This window comes from Aedes aegypti, chromosome 1, assembly GCF_002204515.2.
Source record: "Aedes aegypti strain LVP_AGWG chromosome 1, AaegL5.0 Primary Assembly, whole genome shotgun sequence".
Classification (NCBI taxonomy): Eukaryota; Metazoa; Arthropoda; class Insecta; order Diptera; family Culicidae; genus Aedes; species Aedes aegypti.
The window spans coordinates 8,680,109-8,699,360 of record NC_035107.1 but is presented as its reverse complement, the minus strand read 5'-3'; the positions used below and the strand labels follow the sequence as shown (position 1 = coordinate 8,699,360).

General features: G+C 41.4%; 1 protein-coding gene across 1 annotated transcript in view; it reads left to right on the top strand.

The window, feature by feature from the left end:
- LOC5579811 (exonuclease mut-7 homolog) overlaps nt 1-18,623 on the top strand; it is a 34,674-nt gene extending 16,051 nt beyond the window's left edge. The window contains exons 3-9 of the mRNA XM_001650987.2: nt 31-451; nt 513-694; nt 765-948; nt 7,500-7,996; nt 8,194-8,644; nt 8,889-9,060; nt 18,016-18,623. Of these exons, the coding sequence (XP_001651037.2) occupies nt 31-451; nt 513-694; nt 765-948; nt 7,500-7,996; nt 8,194-8,644; nt 8,889-9,060; nt 18,016-18,522 (2,414 nt within the window). The 3' untranslated portion in view covers nt 18,523-18,623. The remainder of the gene's footprint in view (nt 1-30; nt 452-512; nt 695-764; nt 949-7,499; nt 7,997-8,193; nt 8,645-8,888; nt 9,061-18,015) is intronic.
- Nucleotides 18,624-19,252: the final 629 nt, after the last annotated feature.

The window sequence follows — 19,252 nt, the reverse complement described above, 5'->3', positions numbered from 1 at the left end:
GTTAATGTAACAACTTTTCACGCATTTCAGTCCTGGAGGAGATGCGTAACTTCAAGAAGCATTACAACCTCGGAACGGATCAGCTGGTGGACGATAACCTTCGGATGGTGGCGTTCAACTTTGTGGCGAAACAGGGACACTGCCTGTTGTTCCGGATGGTAGTGGACATATTCGAGTTCCTACAGTGCCGGGACTTGTTCATCCCGAAGGTGCGGGAGATGATTGCCCGAAAACAGTACAAAGAGGCTGGCCAGATTGCGATTGATCTGGAGCTGTTCGAGGAGTTTGACGAGCACGACTTCGTGATGCCGTTGTTCATGCAGGACAAGATATCGATCGCCGAGGATTATCTGAACAAGGCGGAAAGGCTGCAGGGGCCGGTTGTGCAGCTGCTAGACTCGTTCTTCGATAAGAGACAGTCCGTGGAGAGTCACTGCTCGAGATATATTACGTGAGATGGTCTTCTTTTAGATCGTGTAGCAGCAAATCCTAATTTTCTCGTTGTTTTACAGTGAGCACGAAGTTACGGACGTCTACTACAGTAAACTGCACCAGAAACCGCTGAGCAAGTTGGTTCAACGATTGGCCAAAAACTACAATATCCCGAGGCAGTTCACGCCGAACGTGAACAAAATGAAGAACTTCGGGGCGCTCCAATTTTTAGTACACAAACGGTACTATGAAAAAAGTTTGAGTAAGTATTACCATCAGACTTTGACGAATTCTCATTACTCCTTCTAATTGTAATTGTGAACTTCATACAGACAAAGATTCCTGGGACGAAATGGTACGGGATACTGTTTCGGAAACGGACCGAGAACTACAGCTGGAACTTGTTTGTCTTTGTTCGAACTTCAACGACCAGCCGGAGGCGGCTAAGTGGGCCTTCCACTATCAGCTTAAACGCAGCGATCTGCCACTGTTGGTGCAGGACTACATTCTGGAGCAGTGAGTATCGAATTAACGCTTATGATACGGGGTGAAAAATCGCGAAAATGGATGTGACTTCATCAATTTTCCAATGACATTGTATTCGCTCTGCCCTAATGAATACAATATTTCAAAGTAAAACAGTACTTAACTACTTGTATTCAAGCCTTAGGATATGCAGGATGTGTCCGGTTATTGGGCCGATTGCCGATTGGCCGATTTATGAACTAAAAATTGATCAAATTGCAACTACGCCTTTGTATAGGATTCATATGTGGGATCCAATGACTGATCAACTGATTTTAGTTTCTTTGACGGTTGTTTTGCTGTGACGGAATGTCATGTTGGAATTCGTCTCGTCTCGTTAATCTTGGACGGAGATGCTAAATTATCCTCCAGGTTTTTTTTTTCCAGAAAATCCTCCAGGGATTATTTCAGAAATTCTTCAATAAACAATACAAGGGATTCCTCATGAAGTTTTACCGGACATTTCTCTTGTAATTTCTCCAGTTTTTCAAAATATTTCAATTGCAGGTTGAATTTTTAAAAATGTTTCGAAGAAATTCATCATGAACTTTTTAGAGAAAATTCTAAGAAATACGTGTAATTTTATGAATCTTTGAAGGAAGGGATTCCAACAGAAAATCTTAGAGGAATCCTCCTGCATAGAGGAGTTAGGACTTCCTTGAGACCGTAATAATAAGATAATTGCTGCTAAGCATTCTGCAGGACATTGCTTAGCAGCAAATTCCTGGCTATGGAATCCTGGTAAAATGTCTGTGAGAATCTTGCGAATGTTAAGGCTGGTGTGCTGCTGACAAGAAAAGTAATCGCCAATCAAGATACGTCTGAAAATAAATTGCATGAAATGGTCCACAAAATCACATTTCTTTGATCGCAATTGAGAAGAAATGTCACTACAAATGAGGCTCTGGGAAATTTCTTGTCCCATTTGGTCGGTGTTCAGACAGACTGGACCAGATGATATTTTAGCGTTCTAAAGATACGTTAAGGACTTCAACAATTTTGATTTTTCGTTGCTTTTTTAAAGCAGAAGCATCATAAAACAGATAAGCTTCATTATTATAGCAAACAATGCACATATTTTGATGTTTCGATTGCATGGGGTGCTTTTTCCTGAAACTATTAAAAAAATACCAGTCTGTCTGAACACCGACCATTTAGTCAAGGAATTTCGTGTCCAGAATTCTGTCCTAAAAGTCGTGTCCAGAATTCCAGTTCAAGATTTTGTAAATCCTGGCAAGGATGAATGTCGAAGGAAGTCATGGTAGAAACATCGTTGAAACACCCAGAATTTGAGATTTGGAATTTGAATCATTCATAAAATTAAATATCTAAGAGGGTTAAAAACAAAACCATTTAACATTTCCTAATCAAGAATATTAGGTTGAACCTTAATTGAAAAATCAATACCCTCCGCGGGCCGCATAAATTGAAGTCGCGGGCCGGATGCGGCCCGCGGGCCGTACGTTGGGCAGCCCTGAGATACATCAAAAAGGCAGCGTATTCTTAATCATGCCTAACGTCGATCGACTTCGGTTACTGCTGTTGTGTAGCGATATGGCACAGAAGAAACGAGCGTATACCGAAACCAAGGCGGGTTTAGCTCCTGGCTACAGAGTACAATGATCCAGCCTTGACCGAAACTAAATATAAAGCTCACTACTACTTAACAAGATACGAAAAAAACTACCGTGTGCTATTCATTAGCACTCTATAAACCGTCTGCTGCTGCGTCTGAATGCGACAAGAGCAAAAAAAAACAACTGGAAAAAGCTCATATTTTTATGACATGAGGTCGCTATCTACCAGCCCTGTATTCACCAGGAGCTGAACCCACCTTAAGTGCTCATGGTTATATTTTTGTTTGATTTTCGACAATAAAGTGCAATAATGTTTTATCAATCTGACTTCACCAAAACCAAGGAAGAGCTTCTCCAGAAACCGTGCAAGAGCGGCGATCCAGTCATCGGGCACAGTCCGTACCGCGAACGCAAAACAGAAACGGCAGCAGCAGAAATCACCAAGACCATGCTGCACTCACTGATGTTGCTGTGGCTGATAGACGTCAAGTACGTGAGTACATCAAGCTGGAAGTGCAGAGGGAAATAGGAGAGGAGAGGACAAGATCGAGCGATACGTCGAGAAGGAGTTCTGCTGGGCTGGATGCATCGATCGCGAGTGAGAGCCGAGATTCAACTGCACCCACTGATCCAGGACCGACAGCGGATATGCAACGACAGTAATTACGAGATGAACTAGAGCTCCATATGGGCACAGCAGTTTTGTGGGACAGACCCCATGTCCCGGCACCGGATACCAAAGCTTCGGTATTCCTACCGGCTAACGAGGGCAGTAAGCATCCTATATCAGGATATTCTGCCACAGTACTTGGAAGCCTTGGAGAACCTTGAGGATCTGCAGTTCATCGTGTATTCAGCTGCAGTAACTGTAGTTACGACGTGCAGTTGCCGGTGGTATTTTGCGAATCGTTTTGGAAATCATTCAAATATCGAAATTGATGAAATGATTGTTAACATCGTTCAGTTTCGATTCGCGGTGGGAAGTCCAAGACCATCATGGACAGAAATCTCGACGTTTTCAAAACATCATATGACAGGTTTGTGAAGTTCACTTCACTGGAGGCAATGACAGAAACGTTGGAGAAAAATACGGAACCAAGAAGATTCGAGTATGCCTGCGGAACATTTGTAGAAGTGCGAATGACAATTGCGGGCAGCAATGTCCGCTACGTTCGCATATTTGATCTGCCACCGGAAATAAGTGACAAAAGTCTATCGGTAGCTCTCGGTAAATACGGAAAAGTCCAATGCATGACGCGAGAAAAATTTCCCGCGAACCTGGGTGTGGACCACATGTATACCGGAGTGAGAGGTTCCTCCGACGATTGATGACGGTAGCCGAAAAGGTAGAGTTTTTCACGATGGATTGAAGGATGTGTGTTTTGCGTGCAAAGCAGTGGGACATCGGAAAGACTCCTGCCCCCAGCGTCTACAACGCAGGAAAATGGAAGGAAAAAAGAAAATTCCACAACCAGTAACATACGCGACGATCGTCGCTGGCCAGGAAGCACTATCAGAGGAGCAGGAATTCGAGGAACTTCCAGAAGTTATCGAAATCATAGAGGAGGACATAGTTGAATCACATACGGAAACAGGCAGTGATGAATATTTGCATCCAATTGCATGCGGAATTAGTTCAGAGGAAGCAAAAGAGATACGTCGGAAAGAAGCCATGGAGAAGCTGACCGAAGTGGCAAATCCCTTTGGGGAAGCAATCAGCAAACAGAACGCAAGTCAGTGGCGAGCTCAGTTCGCATCTTCGGGATCAGGATCAAAGGAGCACTCACGTCCGAAGAAAATATGTGCTCGAAAATCAAAAGATTGAAATTTTAGTTGTTATTTTATACAAATATTGTAAAAAAAAATCACCAAGGACTCGTCTCCGTAGAGTTTTTATTTAAACATTCGAGCCTTTCAAATAAATAAAATAGTAGAAAATGAAATTGTTTGACTCGCAGTGCTCCGCGATCTCAGAGAAGTCGACATTACTCAGATCCTCGACACCCATGTACAGCGGTTGAGTGCTCTTGCGAAACGATTGCGACGTTATGGAGAAAGTTCGAAGTGGAAGGAACAAAAACGGATGTTTAACATAAACGAGAGGGTGTTCTACAATCGCATCTGAAATGGCAAGGGACTTCCTGAGATTAGCGACGTTACACAATTTTGGGTCAATTTATGGGAGAACCCCACCGAACACAACGGCAACGGGATGTGGTTAGCAAAAGATAAAAGAGTGTAATGGAATTGGAGACATGGCCGCGGTCGAGGTAATCGCTCAGAATATACGGCACACCAGGAATTGGGCTGCATCAGTACCTGATTTTGTGCACAATTTTTGATATACAAAATCTCACAACGGATGGCGGAATGCTTCAATACGGTTCTAGGAGACCCCACACAGCTATCGGAATTCATTACCAGGGGTGTCACGTTTCTTCTGCCCAAGGACCTAAACACGGCTGACCCAGCGAAGTACAGACCAATAACGTGCCTTTCGTGTCTGTACAAAGTGCTATCGTCGGTAATAGCGAGGAGGGTGCAAGACCATTGCGATGCCAACAACGTGATGACCGAGGAATAGAAAGGGTGTCGCAGAAACATGCAAGGCTGCAAAGATCAGGTCATCGTAGATGCAGTCATTGTAGGGCAAGCTACCAAAAATAAAAGGAACCTGCGTATGGCGTACATCGACTACAAAAAGGTATACGACACAGTACCGCACTCGTACCTTCTCAAGGTAGTTGTATAAGGTAGACGGGATTGTCATCAGGCTAAAGCAACACGCGATTGGATGTGGAACACATCCCTACACATTAGCTACATCTTAGCTGTGTTGCGGTCCAGGACTTTCAGCATCATGAGAGGGATGTTTCAAGGTGAAATCTTTAATCCGCTGTGATTTTGCTTGGCCATGAACATTTTCAGCAAAACACTCAACCAATGCAACTATGGCTACCAACTGAAAAGTGGGGAAAGGAGTACAAAAGTTATCCACACCTTCTAAATGGACGACCTGAAGCTATTTGCAGAATCAGTGCAGAGGCTGCATCAGCTGGTTACGACATTCAGTAACGACATCCGGATGGAGTTTGGTATTGACAAATGCCGGTTAATTCATCTACGTCGGGGTCATATTATGGATGCCAGCTGTTTCCGCGTCAACGACCAGGAGGAGATTCGGAATATGGCTGAAGGCGAAACGTATAAATACCTCGGATTCCTGCTACTTAGAGGTATTCGCCACACGATGATCAAGAAGGAGCTGTAGGAAAAGTTCTTGTCTCGTGTCAACTGTATTTTGAAGAGTTTTCTGTCTGCCGGCAACAAGGGATCAACACGTTTGCTGTGCCCCTATTGACGTATGGTTTCGAGGTGAAAATCGGGCTTAGAGGCGATAAAACGAGCAGTACGAGTGGCGTTCACCAAGCACCGAATGCGCCACCTAAAATCGTCCATTAAGAGAGTCACCCTGCCACGTGCAGCAGAAGGAAGAGGCGTCACCGATATCGTAGAAAGCCAGAACCACAACGAAATTTATCGCAATGTATGCGAAGCTGACCATGGTTTCAGCGCCCTGCATCTGATGCACGAGGATTACCAGCTGAACCGCGACATCAAAACCGTCGATGAGATGATCGCAACGTGGGCACCCCCATCAACTGGAGTTCGAGCACATCGATAATATAACGTCAAACACGTGGCTAGTGCGGGGTGACCTCTTCTCAGAAACAGAAGGTTTCATGGTAGCCATCCAGGATCGGGTAATTGCAACGAAGAACTATTGGCACTACATATTGCACGAAGACGTGGAGGACCGCTGTATGAAGTGCAATTAAGAAGGGGAGACTATCGAGCATGTCGTTGCCGGCGGTTCAGTACTAACTGGATCAGCGTACCTCGACCGCCACAGCTTGCACTTAAGCACAACTTGGTGGACCGATTTGTTCCCAACTACAAGTACCTGCCTGACCCGGTGGAAAATAGTTGTATAAAACTGTACTGGGATCGCGAGATCATAACGGACGTCCTCATCCGTGCCAACCGCCCCGACATTGTAGTCTACGACAAAAGGATGAAACGAGTTACACTCATCGACATCGCTGTACCGCTGGACCACAATGTTTAATCAACTTTCTCTAACAAGATAGTAAAGTAAAGACTTGGCGGAGGAGTTGAAGCAGATGTGGCAATTAGAGGACGTCCGTATAGTTCCGGTAGTCCTCTCAGTGACCGCAAATGTTCCGAAATCTCTCCTATGGTCCCTAGACGAGCTGGAATTGAAGAAGAACCTACAACAGAATCCAAAAAGAGGTGATTCTTGGAACCTGCGGTCTAGTGAGACGGTTCCTGAATCACCACAACTGAGAAGCTCAGATGATCCACAGAGCCTAATACTCTTTGGCATATATGCCTATATATAGGTTGTCCGGGGTAGGTGAAAGTTTTCAGCATTTTTTGCTGAGAAGTGCCAAAAGTCTATAATAGTAATGATATTGAAATTTCTTCCATAAAAGTACAAAACTATCTCCTGTTCAATTGATGTTCAATATCAAGGTCAAGAGTTCGGTCGTCCTGCAATATTTACTGCACCAATCAATGATTTTCGCGATGTTCTATGCTATAATTTTGAAATTAACTCATAATACAAGTGTAGATATGTAAATCTGTGTTGATCCTGTAGCTCTTGTGGTTCTGAAATTGCGAATAGTTTGGATGGTGTATGATAATGTGTATGATAATGAGTTAAACTTCTGTCAGTTATATAGGGAATCCACAGTAGCTCTCTGGATATCCCTGAATCATTGTTTTTATTTCTAATACACCGATAAACTCGCGTGTTTGTTATCCAAATTCCAGAGTGATTAATTTGCAGCCAATTTTTGTGACATTTTTCATCTCGTATTCTAAGGTTTGAATTAATATGCTGTATGATCGTAATAACTTCCACCATCGATTCCACAGAGAGGGAAACAAGCAGGCACCTAGGACAGATTTTGACGACGAGCAGTGGGATGCCCCCGATAGTGAGCCCGCGCATACGCTCCGACTGGATGAATCGCACGTCCATTTGGTGGACTCGAAGGACAAGTTCTACGCCATGCTGTCGGATCTCTGCCGCCAGTCGATGATTGCGTTCGATTCGGAGTGGAAACCGACCTTTGGCGGGGCGAACGAGGTCTCCCTGATTCAGCTGGCCACGTGGGACGACGTTTACATGATCGATGTCATGGTCAGCCAGTTGGAGCCATTGGATTGGGCGGCGTTGGCGAAGAACGTGTTTAACCGGGACGACGTTCTGAAGCTGTCGTTTGCCCCCTCTACCGATATTTCCATGTTTCAGAAAGCACTGCCGTCTTTCAATGTGATGTACAGCTCGCAGAGCACGTCGGCTATTTTGGATTTACAGCTGCTTTGGCGTCACGTCGAGCGATTCGATAGTTTCCGTTTTCCGTATCATGGTAGAGTATTGCTGAATACCCAAGTAATCAAATAGCACTCTAATTCGCCCAGTGTGCTTATATAGTGCTATAACACAGCTGGCATGCCCTACAATAGCCGTATAATAGCCACATATGCCCGAAAGGCGAACTAGCTGGCAAGTGATTACTTGGGAGGAAGCCCTTTTAAAATAGGCTAATAGTTACCTAAATTTCAGAGGAATCAGTAAACCAAAATCTCGCGAACCTGGTCCGGTTGTGTCTGGGTAAGAAGTTAGACAAATCCAACCAGTTCTCGAACTGGGCTCAGCGTCCATTGCGGAAGGAACAGCTACGCTATGCAGCCCTGGACGCATTCTGCTTGTTGGAGATCTACGACGCTATCGAGAAACAGCTGACCCACATTCAGCTGGATCCGAACGAGATTCTGAATGCACTGCTGAATGACGTCCGACCCCCGAGCGATAGTGGCACTCGGCGTGCGGGCAGACAAGATGGATCTTCCGGTTCACGGCGAAACCATCGGGATAAGTACAACAAACGACATGCCTATGCTGAGGACTCAAACAGTGGCAATTCTTCCCGCGCGCACCAAAATCGCACCAAGTCCAAAGGAGCTGGATTACGTGAGCAGCAGACATTCGAAGGCCCGAATACGAAATCTGTACTGTAAGTGAACGTGAAACATTCTTAGCAAATCCAGTTGTTAAACGTACAAAAAGCGAAGTGTGAATTGTAACCTGAACTGCAACTATTACCTATTACCACCCATCAATAATCGATTAAACTTGTTCTCATCTCATCATCCAAAGAAACAGCTTCTCATTTCAATCGCGTCCTGATGTAGTACATCTGCTCTGGTTACCAAGCTAGACTTGTCACTCAAAACCCTTCTAAATTGTCGATTTTATAGCGTTTCGGAGGTTCGCTTCGTGTGCGATCGGATGCTGGAAGGTCTGGCGAAGATGCTGAGGCGGTTCGGAATAGACACCGTGGCGATTCGGAACGAAAAAGGTGACCGGTGTGTGTTTGTGGCCCATCAGGATGGCCGTTACGTGCTGACGCGGGGAACCAATTTCCACAAGGTAATTTGAAGTGATTCCTGATTCTATAATATTCCTCAGAAAACTATATAGGTATATCCAAATGTATAATCTTGTTTAAAAAATTATATTTTGAGCTGCTTTCAGTATTGATAAGCCCACAGTTAAGGTACTGTGGAACCAGAGGCGCGTCCACGTTTGAAAACATGGGTAGGGCAAACGTTAGCAAATATTCTGTACACAGTGAAGCAAAGAGAAATTTTTAACCCTATGGAATCTTAGGCTAGAATTATAAGTAACTATATAACATGAGGGTCTCATACGCACAGGGGTGTAACTGACATTTTGATCAGTTTTGAGATGAGGAAATTCTACTGTTTCCAAGCGTTGCAACGAAAATTTTAGGTGGTTTTAGGCGTGATTTAGGCGCTCAACAGAAAAACGTTTTTGTATGTGTTTTTTCTTGGTTTTCTATAGGAATTTCATCAGAAATTTCATTAGGGTATTTGAACAAATTCCTAGATATTACTCCGGAAATTTCTGAAGGAGTGCGTTTAGTGATTATTAGTAATCCTTTATAAGAGAGATTCGCGGAAGCTGACATTTCTGTCAAAGTGTGAGCCAATCGAGCAGCGAGAGCTGTCAAATTGTGAGCCAAACGAACATGCGTTATGTTTGTTTTGAACTTTTCTTGAGGAGTAATGTAATTCGCTTGAAATTATTTCGGTAAAAGTAATTTTGCATTAAGCAAAAAATGAAATATTTTTCTTCCCTGCCCTTGGGTGATGGGATTGACGGTGATTAATCAAGTTGGCATTACATATTGTTGATATTGTGAAATTACTCTAATGTTTATTGATCGCGAAAATAATCGTAATTATAACTTATAAAATGTAAGTTAATCTAGTAGTTTAAGTTATATAATGACATGTGTTGCAATGCTTAAATATATTTTACACTTGATTTATCACACCTTCAGCATGAGTTTAGTTACTGTCGCATGATCTAACACCAGATAACTACGCGTAATGCTGGAGGGACCGGCAGGGCCTACTACCAGTCTGTACTAACACTGAAATCACTAACAAGACTGTGAAACCAACGATCACCTTCATCAGTAGCACTATTTCTAATAGTAGTATTAGTTCAATACACACAAGTCGTTTTCAATAGTCCACGAGGCGCAAGAGTGGGTGCGGGTGGTCTCTGCGTCTCACACATTGAAAATAGACTTTTATATTAGGTTTACTAACAACGTAGTAATACTTACCTTGGTATAAGACCAATACTGTGGGTTGCCCTAATTCAGCGCATCGCCTAAATGCGATGCCCATACCGCTATTTGTTTTTTTGTATATTCATAATTGCAATTAAAAACATCATAAACAATAATTTCCAATGTTTGAGAAATATTCCAAAATGTGCTGATTTACGGCATTTTACAATATTGCGTTATCTAGTAAGGTTGTAGCGGAATTAGAGAAGTATTACTGATATATGTATAATAATTAGAAAACTAATGGCGCTGTTGTTACTGAAATGTTTCATTCTTTACTGTCTTTTATAAAATAATATAATATTTTCGAACAGAATGCTGTAATTTATAACTTATTTAATTCTCTAAACATTTTTGCACTACCATGCATCCACACCAACACTGGCGACATTAGCGTTCTTTGGGTAGTATTTCTGTTATGTAGTAGTAACCTCTACCGTTTTTATTCTAACGATCATAACATAATTATCGTGAGCGTAGTAGTGGAAATAACATAGAAGTAGCTTTTGTATTTGTAGTTAAGGTACCATGGTATTAGTTGAATCCTGTCCTTTGGTTCAGAATGGGGTACGGGCGCCCCAACTAACAATTTTAGCGCTATAAGCCAAGATTATTTGGAAAAAATACTATTAATGTAGAATTAATGTAGAAAACTTCAAGAATGGAATCCTTTGATTTTCGGACAGTGGAAGCAAATCTTCCATATAAATCATAAGTAGTCTTTCTAACCGATGCCGTTACAGCAAAGTTCATTATGAGCCTAATATCCATGTTATCACTATCATCACCTACATTATAGTTTCTTTTCGCCCTCGGCGATTTGAGCTATGAGAATATCCTGTAAGAGACATACGTCAAGAGCAAAAATATCAACGTCATATGCAGCCCAGATTCCGCTGTCACGAAACGTCAAATACAGCCAGTCGTTTTTATGGTTGAAAAAGTGAAAAATATTGTATTGAAAATAAACTGTTATTAATAACCTCAGTCGGCGGAGCCGTTTTTCCAAAGATGCTAATGAATCTGAACACAAGATTAGTGATTTCTAATGTCTGCTACGTTTGTTAGCAGGAAATTTAACTAAAAAAACACGCAATACTTGTTTTGCTGAGGTGTTCAAACATTTGAACTACTTGCGCACGATTGAAACAAACACACGGTGGAATAAAAAAATAAGCAATCACAGAAGAAGAAGACAAGAGTTTCGTCTCAGGGAATACCTATAAGTCGTTCAAAGAGATAATGGCACATTAGAAGACAAACTGTGAATTTAATGAACTTTCAAATTAAAAGACTTGAATTTGATAATTTATTAATTTAGAATTAATTATGCAAAAGAAGTTTGGCTACGCGAGGGTTATTTGAGAGAAATGAGAAGTAGCAAACATGTTCCACAGGTAGCAATACTGTTGATCCCTGTCTGTCGTACGCTTTCAAGCAACCCCTTTCGTTACGAGATAGCACATAATATGAGATGCGAGAGGAGCCTTTTGGGAGCAGTTGATCTCTCAGTAGCCAGCTGATCATGTAAATAGGCAAATAAATTCAGTTATTAGTAAACCGCCGGGAAATACACGCCTCGTCCGTTCAGTCCGCAATAAAGTGTTGTTTTGAGTTACGACGATCTTTGCCGTAATTAATTGCCGGAATAAAATTGCGTTACGGAGTGAAATTGAAGTTGAACCTGATTTCTACGGTATCCGAACTGATCCGTTTCCCGCGCGCGCAAACAAAGTTTCTCTTTTCTAAGAAAAAGACAAATTCAACATTGAATTAAATTGAAAATATAGTAGAAAGAGGGAGTAATGTGAGGAAGTAATGAAGTGTTATTGAATTACACTGCGGAACACGTTTTTGTCTCCAGCACCAAAATACCGCTATTCACTTAATTAAGGGTTGCTGAATCCATTGCCGTTTTCAGAAATATCATAGCACGTCTAGTTTTTGTGATATCGACTGTTGAAAATGCAAAAAATGACTATTTTAGCCAACTTGCATGCAAGTTTGCCAGCTCGTAAGGTAATATATTGGCTTAATTTGCCACAGAATTCAAACTTTATGTGTATAACAATACTTATTGTGAAGTTTCTCAGTTGACAATTTCAATAATAATGAACCCGACCAAAGACACGGCCTACTATAAGATATACAAAACTACCACATCTCCTTTCCTTCAACAGAAAATGCAGATTTTTCGCAACATCAAATCAATAGGCAAATATAATGCGCCACCGTCATAGAGGTCGCTGGGGAAGAACGAGTGAAATGTCACTGAAAATGTTTGTTTGCGTCCAAAATTCAATTCTTCAACCCAAAAATTAGTTCATAATCAATCGATTATTGAACTATTTTCCATTGGCATACTCATTTTGTACCATCATTCTTGCCATACGTGTGATTTCACAACAAATTTAACCACTAACAAAGAATCCGGAAGTTTATAACCTATGTTGCCAAACACCAATTTTCCAATTTTATCCCACTAATCGAACATGAGCACTGACCGGATCTGTACATTATCGAAGGAAAACAAGTTTATTCTATTTCTCAATGATCTCTGATCGTCTACAAAATAACTATTCCGAGAAAAAGTGTAAATTGTGTGGTCCTTCCTATGCTGCACACGGTAAGTTCTCAACCCAACCTCTTTTTTGCCGGTTCTCCTACTAGCCACCAGATGTCGGAGTGATCGTTTAGCTTTGAAAATATTTGCCTATAGCTCCATAATGAAATCTTAATTTTAATAGAATTCTGCACATTTATAAAGCTTGTAGGAACCCTTTAGTGAAGCAGTTGTGCATCATATGTGCTGCTGCGACCTTTTTGTGAACGCATCTAGCATGAATTTTTGTATATTTTTATCGGACGCAACGGATCAAATACGTTGTTTTAGCTACGGCCTTTTGTAGCAGTTTTGATCTTTTAGTTAAAACTGGCAGACCAACCCTGCTGAATTTGTGTGTAATTAAGTTCAAACTTTTTGTTTGGTTGCTCCCTTCTAAGGCGAGCATTTCAGTTTCCACTGGATTCAACGGATCGTGTCCGTTACTACGGCTGTGGCTCCCTTCTAAGGCGAGCATTTTATTCGTTTTCCGCCGGACCCGACAGTTCGAAACTGTCGCTGCGGCAGCTCCCTTCTAAGGCGAGCATTTCAATATTGACCGGACTTAACGGATCGCATCCGTCCCGGTTGCTCCCTTCTAAGGCGAGCATTCTGATTCATTACCGCCGGACCCGACAGTTCGTAACTGCCGCTACGGCTGCTCCCTTCTAAGGCGAGCCATTTTACTTCCTTAAGTTCCCTTTTGAGGTGAACTTACTTTGCAACAGCCTGACCCGACGGATCGAATCCGCCGCTGAGGCAACTTCCCTTCTAAGGTGAAGTTTTTATTATAGAACTTACTTACACACATAGCTATTTTTCCAACTAAACTAATGTCATATTTGAGGCATCAGGTATCGCAAAATAATTAAATTTTCGTAGGAATAGCAATTACAAACATCAGTTGAACTTCTTGAGAAAGCAGCTTTTTTCTTCATATATTGATTTCTTCCTATGTAATCCGAGTTTGATGGCCATCGCAGGAAAATCCGGGTTCACTCGTCGCCAATGTGAAGTTTCTCAGTTGACAATTTCAATAATAATGAACCCGACCAAAGACACGGCCTACTATAAGATATACAAAACTACCACACTTATCATTAAAGTTTGTAATACTTTCGATACGGAAAAGTTATTTTTTTAAGGTTTAGAGGATTGTTGTATTTTGCCATATAGAAGAAACAAAGAATTTTGTATGGAGACTGCAAGCATGTTGAAAAAATCGATTTAATCGAAATTAAATCGCGCAATTTCAATCAAATTATGTCTGAAATGAAAGTTCAAGTTCTATTTTGCATGTTTGGTGGATTAGATAACAAAAATGTTTGATAAATTGTACTTTAAATGTCATGTAAACAATAATAAAACCAGTGTTTTATACAACTTTGGCGACCTGAAGCTAAAAATTGTGACGTGCTGGAACATTTCTGAGAATGGCACCAGATTCAGCAACCCCAAATCTACTAGAGACACATAATTTGGTCCTTGAGACACGCAAAAATGTCATTTTTGTTACGCTGTGTTATCCATTCAGGCAACATAGTATGATAAGCAGGCTTAGAGAAATGCCTGCATGGAAACCAAGAAACAAACATACTGTCAGTTATTGGTCTAATCTTGGCTCGCAAAGACGCTTTGAGAAAAGCGATCATCAAGTTACTACAATAGCAACCTAATGATGTGGAATAAAACTCTCCATCATCAATCCGGCTGCTTCTATACAATATGATTTGTTATGCTGCTCAATATATATTTAAGAAGTGCTTTGTCGTCAGTTATACAGCGAGCATACAGCAGTAAGCTGTAAAACAACAACTTGTGGCGCATCTACTCAGCTTGTTGGATGTAAACATTGCGTTTGACGTTTTGCACCCTTTTACAGCCTGATGAAGTGGTGTAAGCGCGGCTATGACATCTTATACGACTATTATAAAATATTGTGTGAACCGTTTTCGATGTAGAACAAAACGGTATGTTTTCTTTGCCTATCGATATAGACTGTGGTGGCAACAAGGACAGCGTGGAGACTTGTGGATGCAGAGATTGTGAGTTCGATTCCAAGCGGTGGCAGGTAACGTTGGGAACATTAAATTCAGATACTTATGATATGAATTCCGGAAGCTTGAAAATAATATTTAATTGATAATACAGCGAAGCTGTATAATAATTATTCAACAGTTGCGAAATGGTTGAGAAAGCGCCTTCCGAAGATGTTACACAGCTACTTGTCGTATAACTGTCGAAATAGAGCAATGTTCGGTATGAATAAGAGCTACCAACACAGCTTAAGGCCGCACGGGACGTCATTATAATCATCCTATCCATTTGAAGAAGCAGATCTCAAGTACCACTCCATATATGGATGTGAAAAATTTATCACTATATTCTATATATGTGGTGCACAATCGATTAAATTTTCAGCTTCATCGGTTCACTAAAACTCGAGATTTGCTTCGGCAAAGTTTTGATGATGATAGTTAGAGTGAGACAAAAGATAGGGAAAATAACACGGTCTCCCGTGTCCCCTTAAAAGTAGCTAGCTGAGTAGATTCGCCAGATTTGTTGGTAAAAGGATCGCATAGAAGCTTTCGTTCGTATGTACAGTGCCTTTACTCAGCATAAAGCCGTATAAAGAGGGCCTAGAGAATGTTTACATCTGCACTTAATGCTAGTTGGGGCGTTCTGCCAACTCGGCAGAACAGAGGCAGATTTCTTGTGTGAACAAGTTACAACATGGACGTTCTAAAGTGCCAGAATGAAGTGTTGGGCTTGTGGGGAGCACTTGAAGATGGAGTGGAAGGTCATTACTTCGCGTTCGTGCTATACTTCTCCATATCTATAAAATTATATACAATAACCAACCCTTTGCTTAACTATTTAAATTATCAGTTGCAAATACAATAATCTTTTTGAGCTAACTCACATGTCGTCGCGTTAATTTTATCATAATGATCTTTTATCTACATTCGTCGAACCATTCTGAATGGCCGTTGTGAGAATATCATCAAGAACTTCTCACATGCAATAAAGCTGGATTGTCCTACATTGAAACATTAAGATTTTTGCTCTATCGGATAAATTTTATGTGGTTCATAATCAGTTTCAGGGATTGTTATCGTGGGAATCCAAAGAGCGAATGTTGTATGACTTCAGTGTAGGCCAATACTGCAATAAAGCATGTTACAATCACTAACATTTCTTCTCTCCCTATCCTTGTTTTCATATTTAACCCGCCACTACCACGAGCAACAATGCAATGTAAACAGCGTAATGGCCGAGGAAACGCGGATACGGGAACGATCGTCGGAACCAACGGACCAACAAAGGATTGCAGCAACCTCCAGCTAAATGAGAGAAGCATCCAATATAACAGTCTAATTTGGTTCAGACTTAAAAACTATTTACACCCTGACAGAACTGCCTATCTCAAAAATAGGTAGAAGGGCGGGACGATGGTGTGAGCCTACCCATTTTGTCATCGGTGGGCGTCGGGCGTGCTAACTGGTATAGCATGGCCTATGGGGCTCTGCCTGCACAAATCATGTTTTCTTTCTCTTTCACTTTTTTGTGAATTGCTAACAACAATGCCATTAAAGTAAATCCAATACAAGAATGCAGTGCAGAACCTCATAACGCCTTTTTCGGTAAACGTATTTCCCAGCGTGGGGTTTATAGGGATGTTTGTGTAAACAACGCAGATTGGCCATGGCTAGGGGGTGCGTTGATATTAGCAGATTAGCAAAAAATGAAATATTTTTCTTTTTTTAAATTTTTGTCAATGCGATTTTTAGTTGTTGATTTTTTCGACTGTTTATTAGTTTGGATATGTAGCTCAAAGATCTATAAAGAAACAAAATACACTTTTTAGCTATGAGGGAATCATGTCCGTGTTACAATATTGTTATCGACGCCGAGCAAAATCAGCACTGCTGGTCTGTTGCCAAATCATGCCATTTTACTTCCGCTTATCTCTGTATAAAGGATCACTAGTGATTATTTCCTTTGTTATTTCCCAAGCAATTTTTCCACGAATATTCCTAATAAATTTCTCTGAGAATTTTGTTAAGGATACTTCAAGAATTCAACTTGGATTTTCCCAAGAAGAACCACAGCAATGGAATTTCTCCAAAAGTTATTTCAGAAATCATCAGAATTCCTTCCAAGAATCCTAGGGATGTTTTTCAAGAAGATCCTAACTTCTCCAAGATTTTATCCAGGGTTCTGGGTGGGAACTTGGATGAATTCTTGAATGAATCCACATGAACATATGGAGAAATTATTGCAGGGATTCTTGAAAAAAACCCTAAAGCTGTTTATTTTTCAAAAGCTTCGGAATAAAGCTTTGTGAATTTCCTCGGGAGAAATTCTGTAGAAATCTCCGGAAGATCTCCAAGAGTAACAAGTAGAGAATTCGGTTCAAGGTTCAGTAGGAAAATTTCTGGAGAAAAATTTAGGATAGTTGTGGAAAAAAATCAATACGTAAGGAGATTACTGGAGGTGAGTAGCTTAGGAGTTCTTAAGGATTGTTTGAAGCAAATTGGGGAGCAATTCATCTAAGCATCCTATGAAAAATCGGGGAAAATTCTGGGATAATTGGTAGAGAAATTCTTCTGGAGATATCTCTGTAGGAGACCTTGAAAGTATTCTAAATAAAATAACTATGATAATTCCAACAGCAAATATTTTGTAAATTTGTGTTTGTTTTCTTCTTTGAGCCGAAGTGCACCTAATCGCAAAAGTTTTCAGATAGAATTAGAGCGACGTAACGCTTGAAGAGGGGGGTAGGTCATACCAAAAACGTTACGGTGGTGAGGGAGGGGGTCAAAACTTCCCCCCGTTACGTAATGCGTTACGTAATAAATGGATGCTGCCTTATGATATGCCAAAGTTATTCCAAGAGGAAATTTCAGATATCATTTCCAAATCTTTTATTCTCATAGTTTCGCCATCAGTATCAAAATTTGCTATTAGGTACTAAGCTTTTTTTTCGCCTGCCCGGGTTTGGGGCAATGGTGCATTATAAGAAACGGAATTCTGGGAAATAGTTTTCTGCGGAATTTTATAGAATTGTGAAACCCCCTTCCATTTTTTCCCTGACTAATCATTCTACATCTTCAAGTATTGCGAATTCCTGCCACCCGGACACTGCTACAACGTGAGCAACGATCGCGTCGAGGACCAACTGCTGGAGGTGCTGCGGTACTACAAGGTCGTCATCCGCCAGGAGAACATCTTCAGCCGCTGTCAGCTGTGCAACTGTGGCCGATTCCTGTCGGCGACTCCCGAGGATGTCCACCGGTTGAAAAACAGCACCCCGATGCCGACCAACTACCGGGACATTCATCGGAGAGATCCGCCCAACAGCACCACCAGCTCAACGACGGATAGCCGAATGAAGCTGGATCGCAGTTGGATTTTGGACACGCTCGAGGAACGGCACCACAGTTCGGGCCGGACGGATGCCGACGTGCCCATCGACATCGGCTACGTGAACGATTCTGTGATTGCCAATGTGGATGTGTTCTACATATGTGATGGGTGTGGCCGCTGCTACTGGGACGGGTCGCATTTGGATAATATTCTCGCCGGCAAGCTGGCCGACCTACTTTCGCTGAAGTATGATTAAGCGAGTGCTGTTACCTGTGTTTTTGAGGGGGAGTTACGAGGGTTGGGGAGATTTACGAATAAGCATATGATAACATGTATTAATCGTTTTTGCATAGGAAATGTGATCATAGTTGTCAATTGATGCCGAACAACCTGAAATAAGACATGAGGTATTCCACCAATATGTTCACGTGCAGCAAACAGGTAAGTACCTATGTTGAAGGTGTGTCTGCAACGATCGCATGTCTTCCTAAAAGGGCAAAGGTTAGCGTGAGATGATCGCCAGGTAATTTATTATTCCCGGTTTGCCTGAGGGGGTTGGCTGAGTATTCCTTTTGCATAAGCGGCGCCTGTAATGAGGGATGGCTAATTAGTTCGAAAGTGTAATCAATTTCGTTTGCACTGTAGAAGGAGAAGGTTAATCTACAAGGAAGATTGTTTATAACAGGTATGAACCCATCCAAGATTAGTATAATTTATAGATAACTTGAAATCAAACTGGAATTCAATACTTATTCAAAGAAGAATTCGAGTAACGGTATCGTTACGTTTGTACAATAATAACATAAAAATCATATCTCGACACGATGTATCATAGTCAAAGATATATCTTGCCTCACTTAATCTTAGATACGCGTATTTCGACCTCAATTGACAGGCCGTCTTCAGTGTCGAGCAGGCCGTCCCTTATTTTTCGAAAATGCGAAATATTATAAGTTCGTCAAAGTAAAGTGCTCATTTTGGTAAGA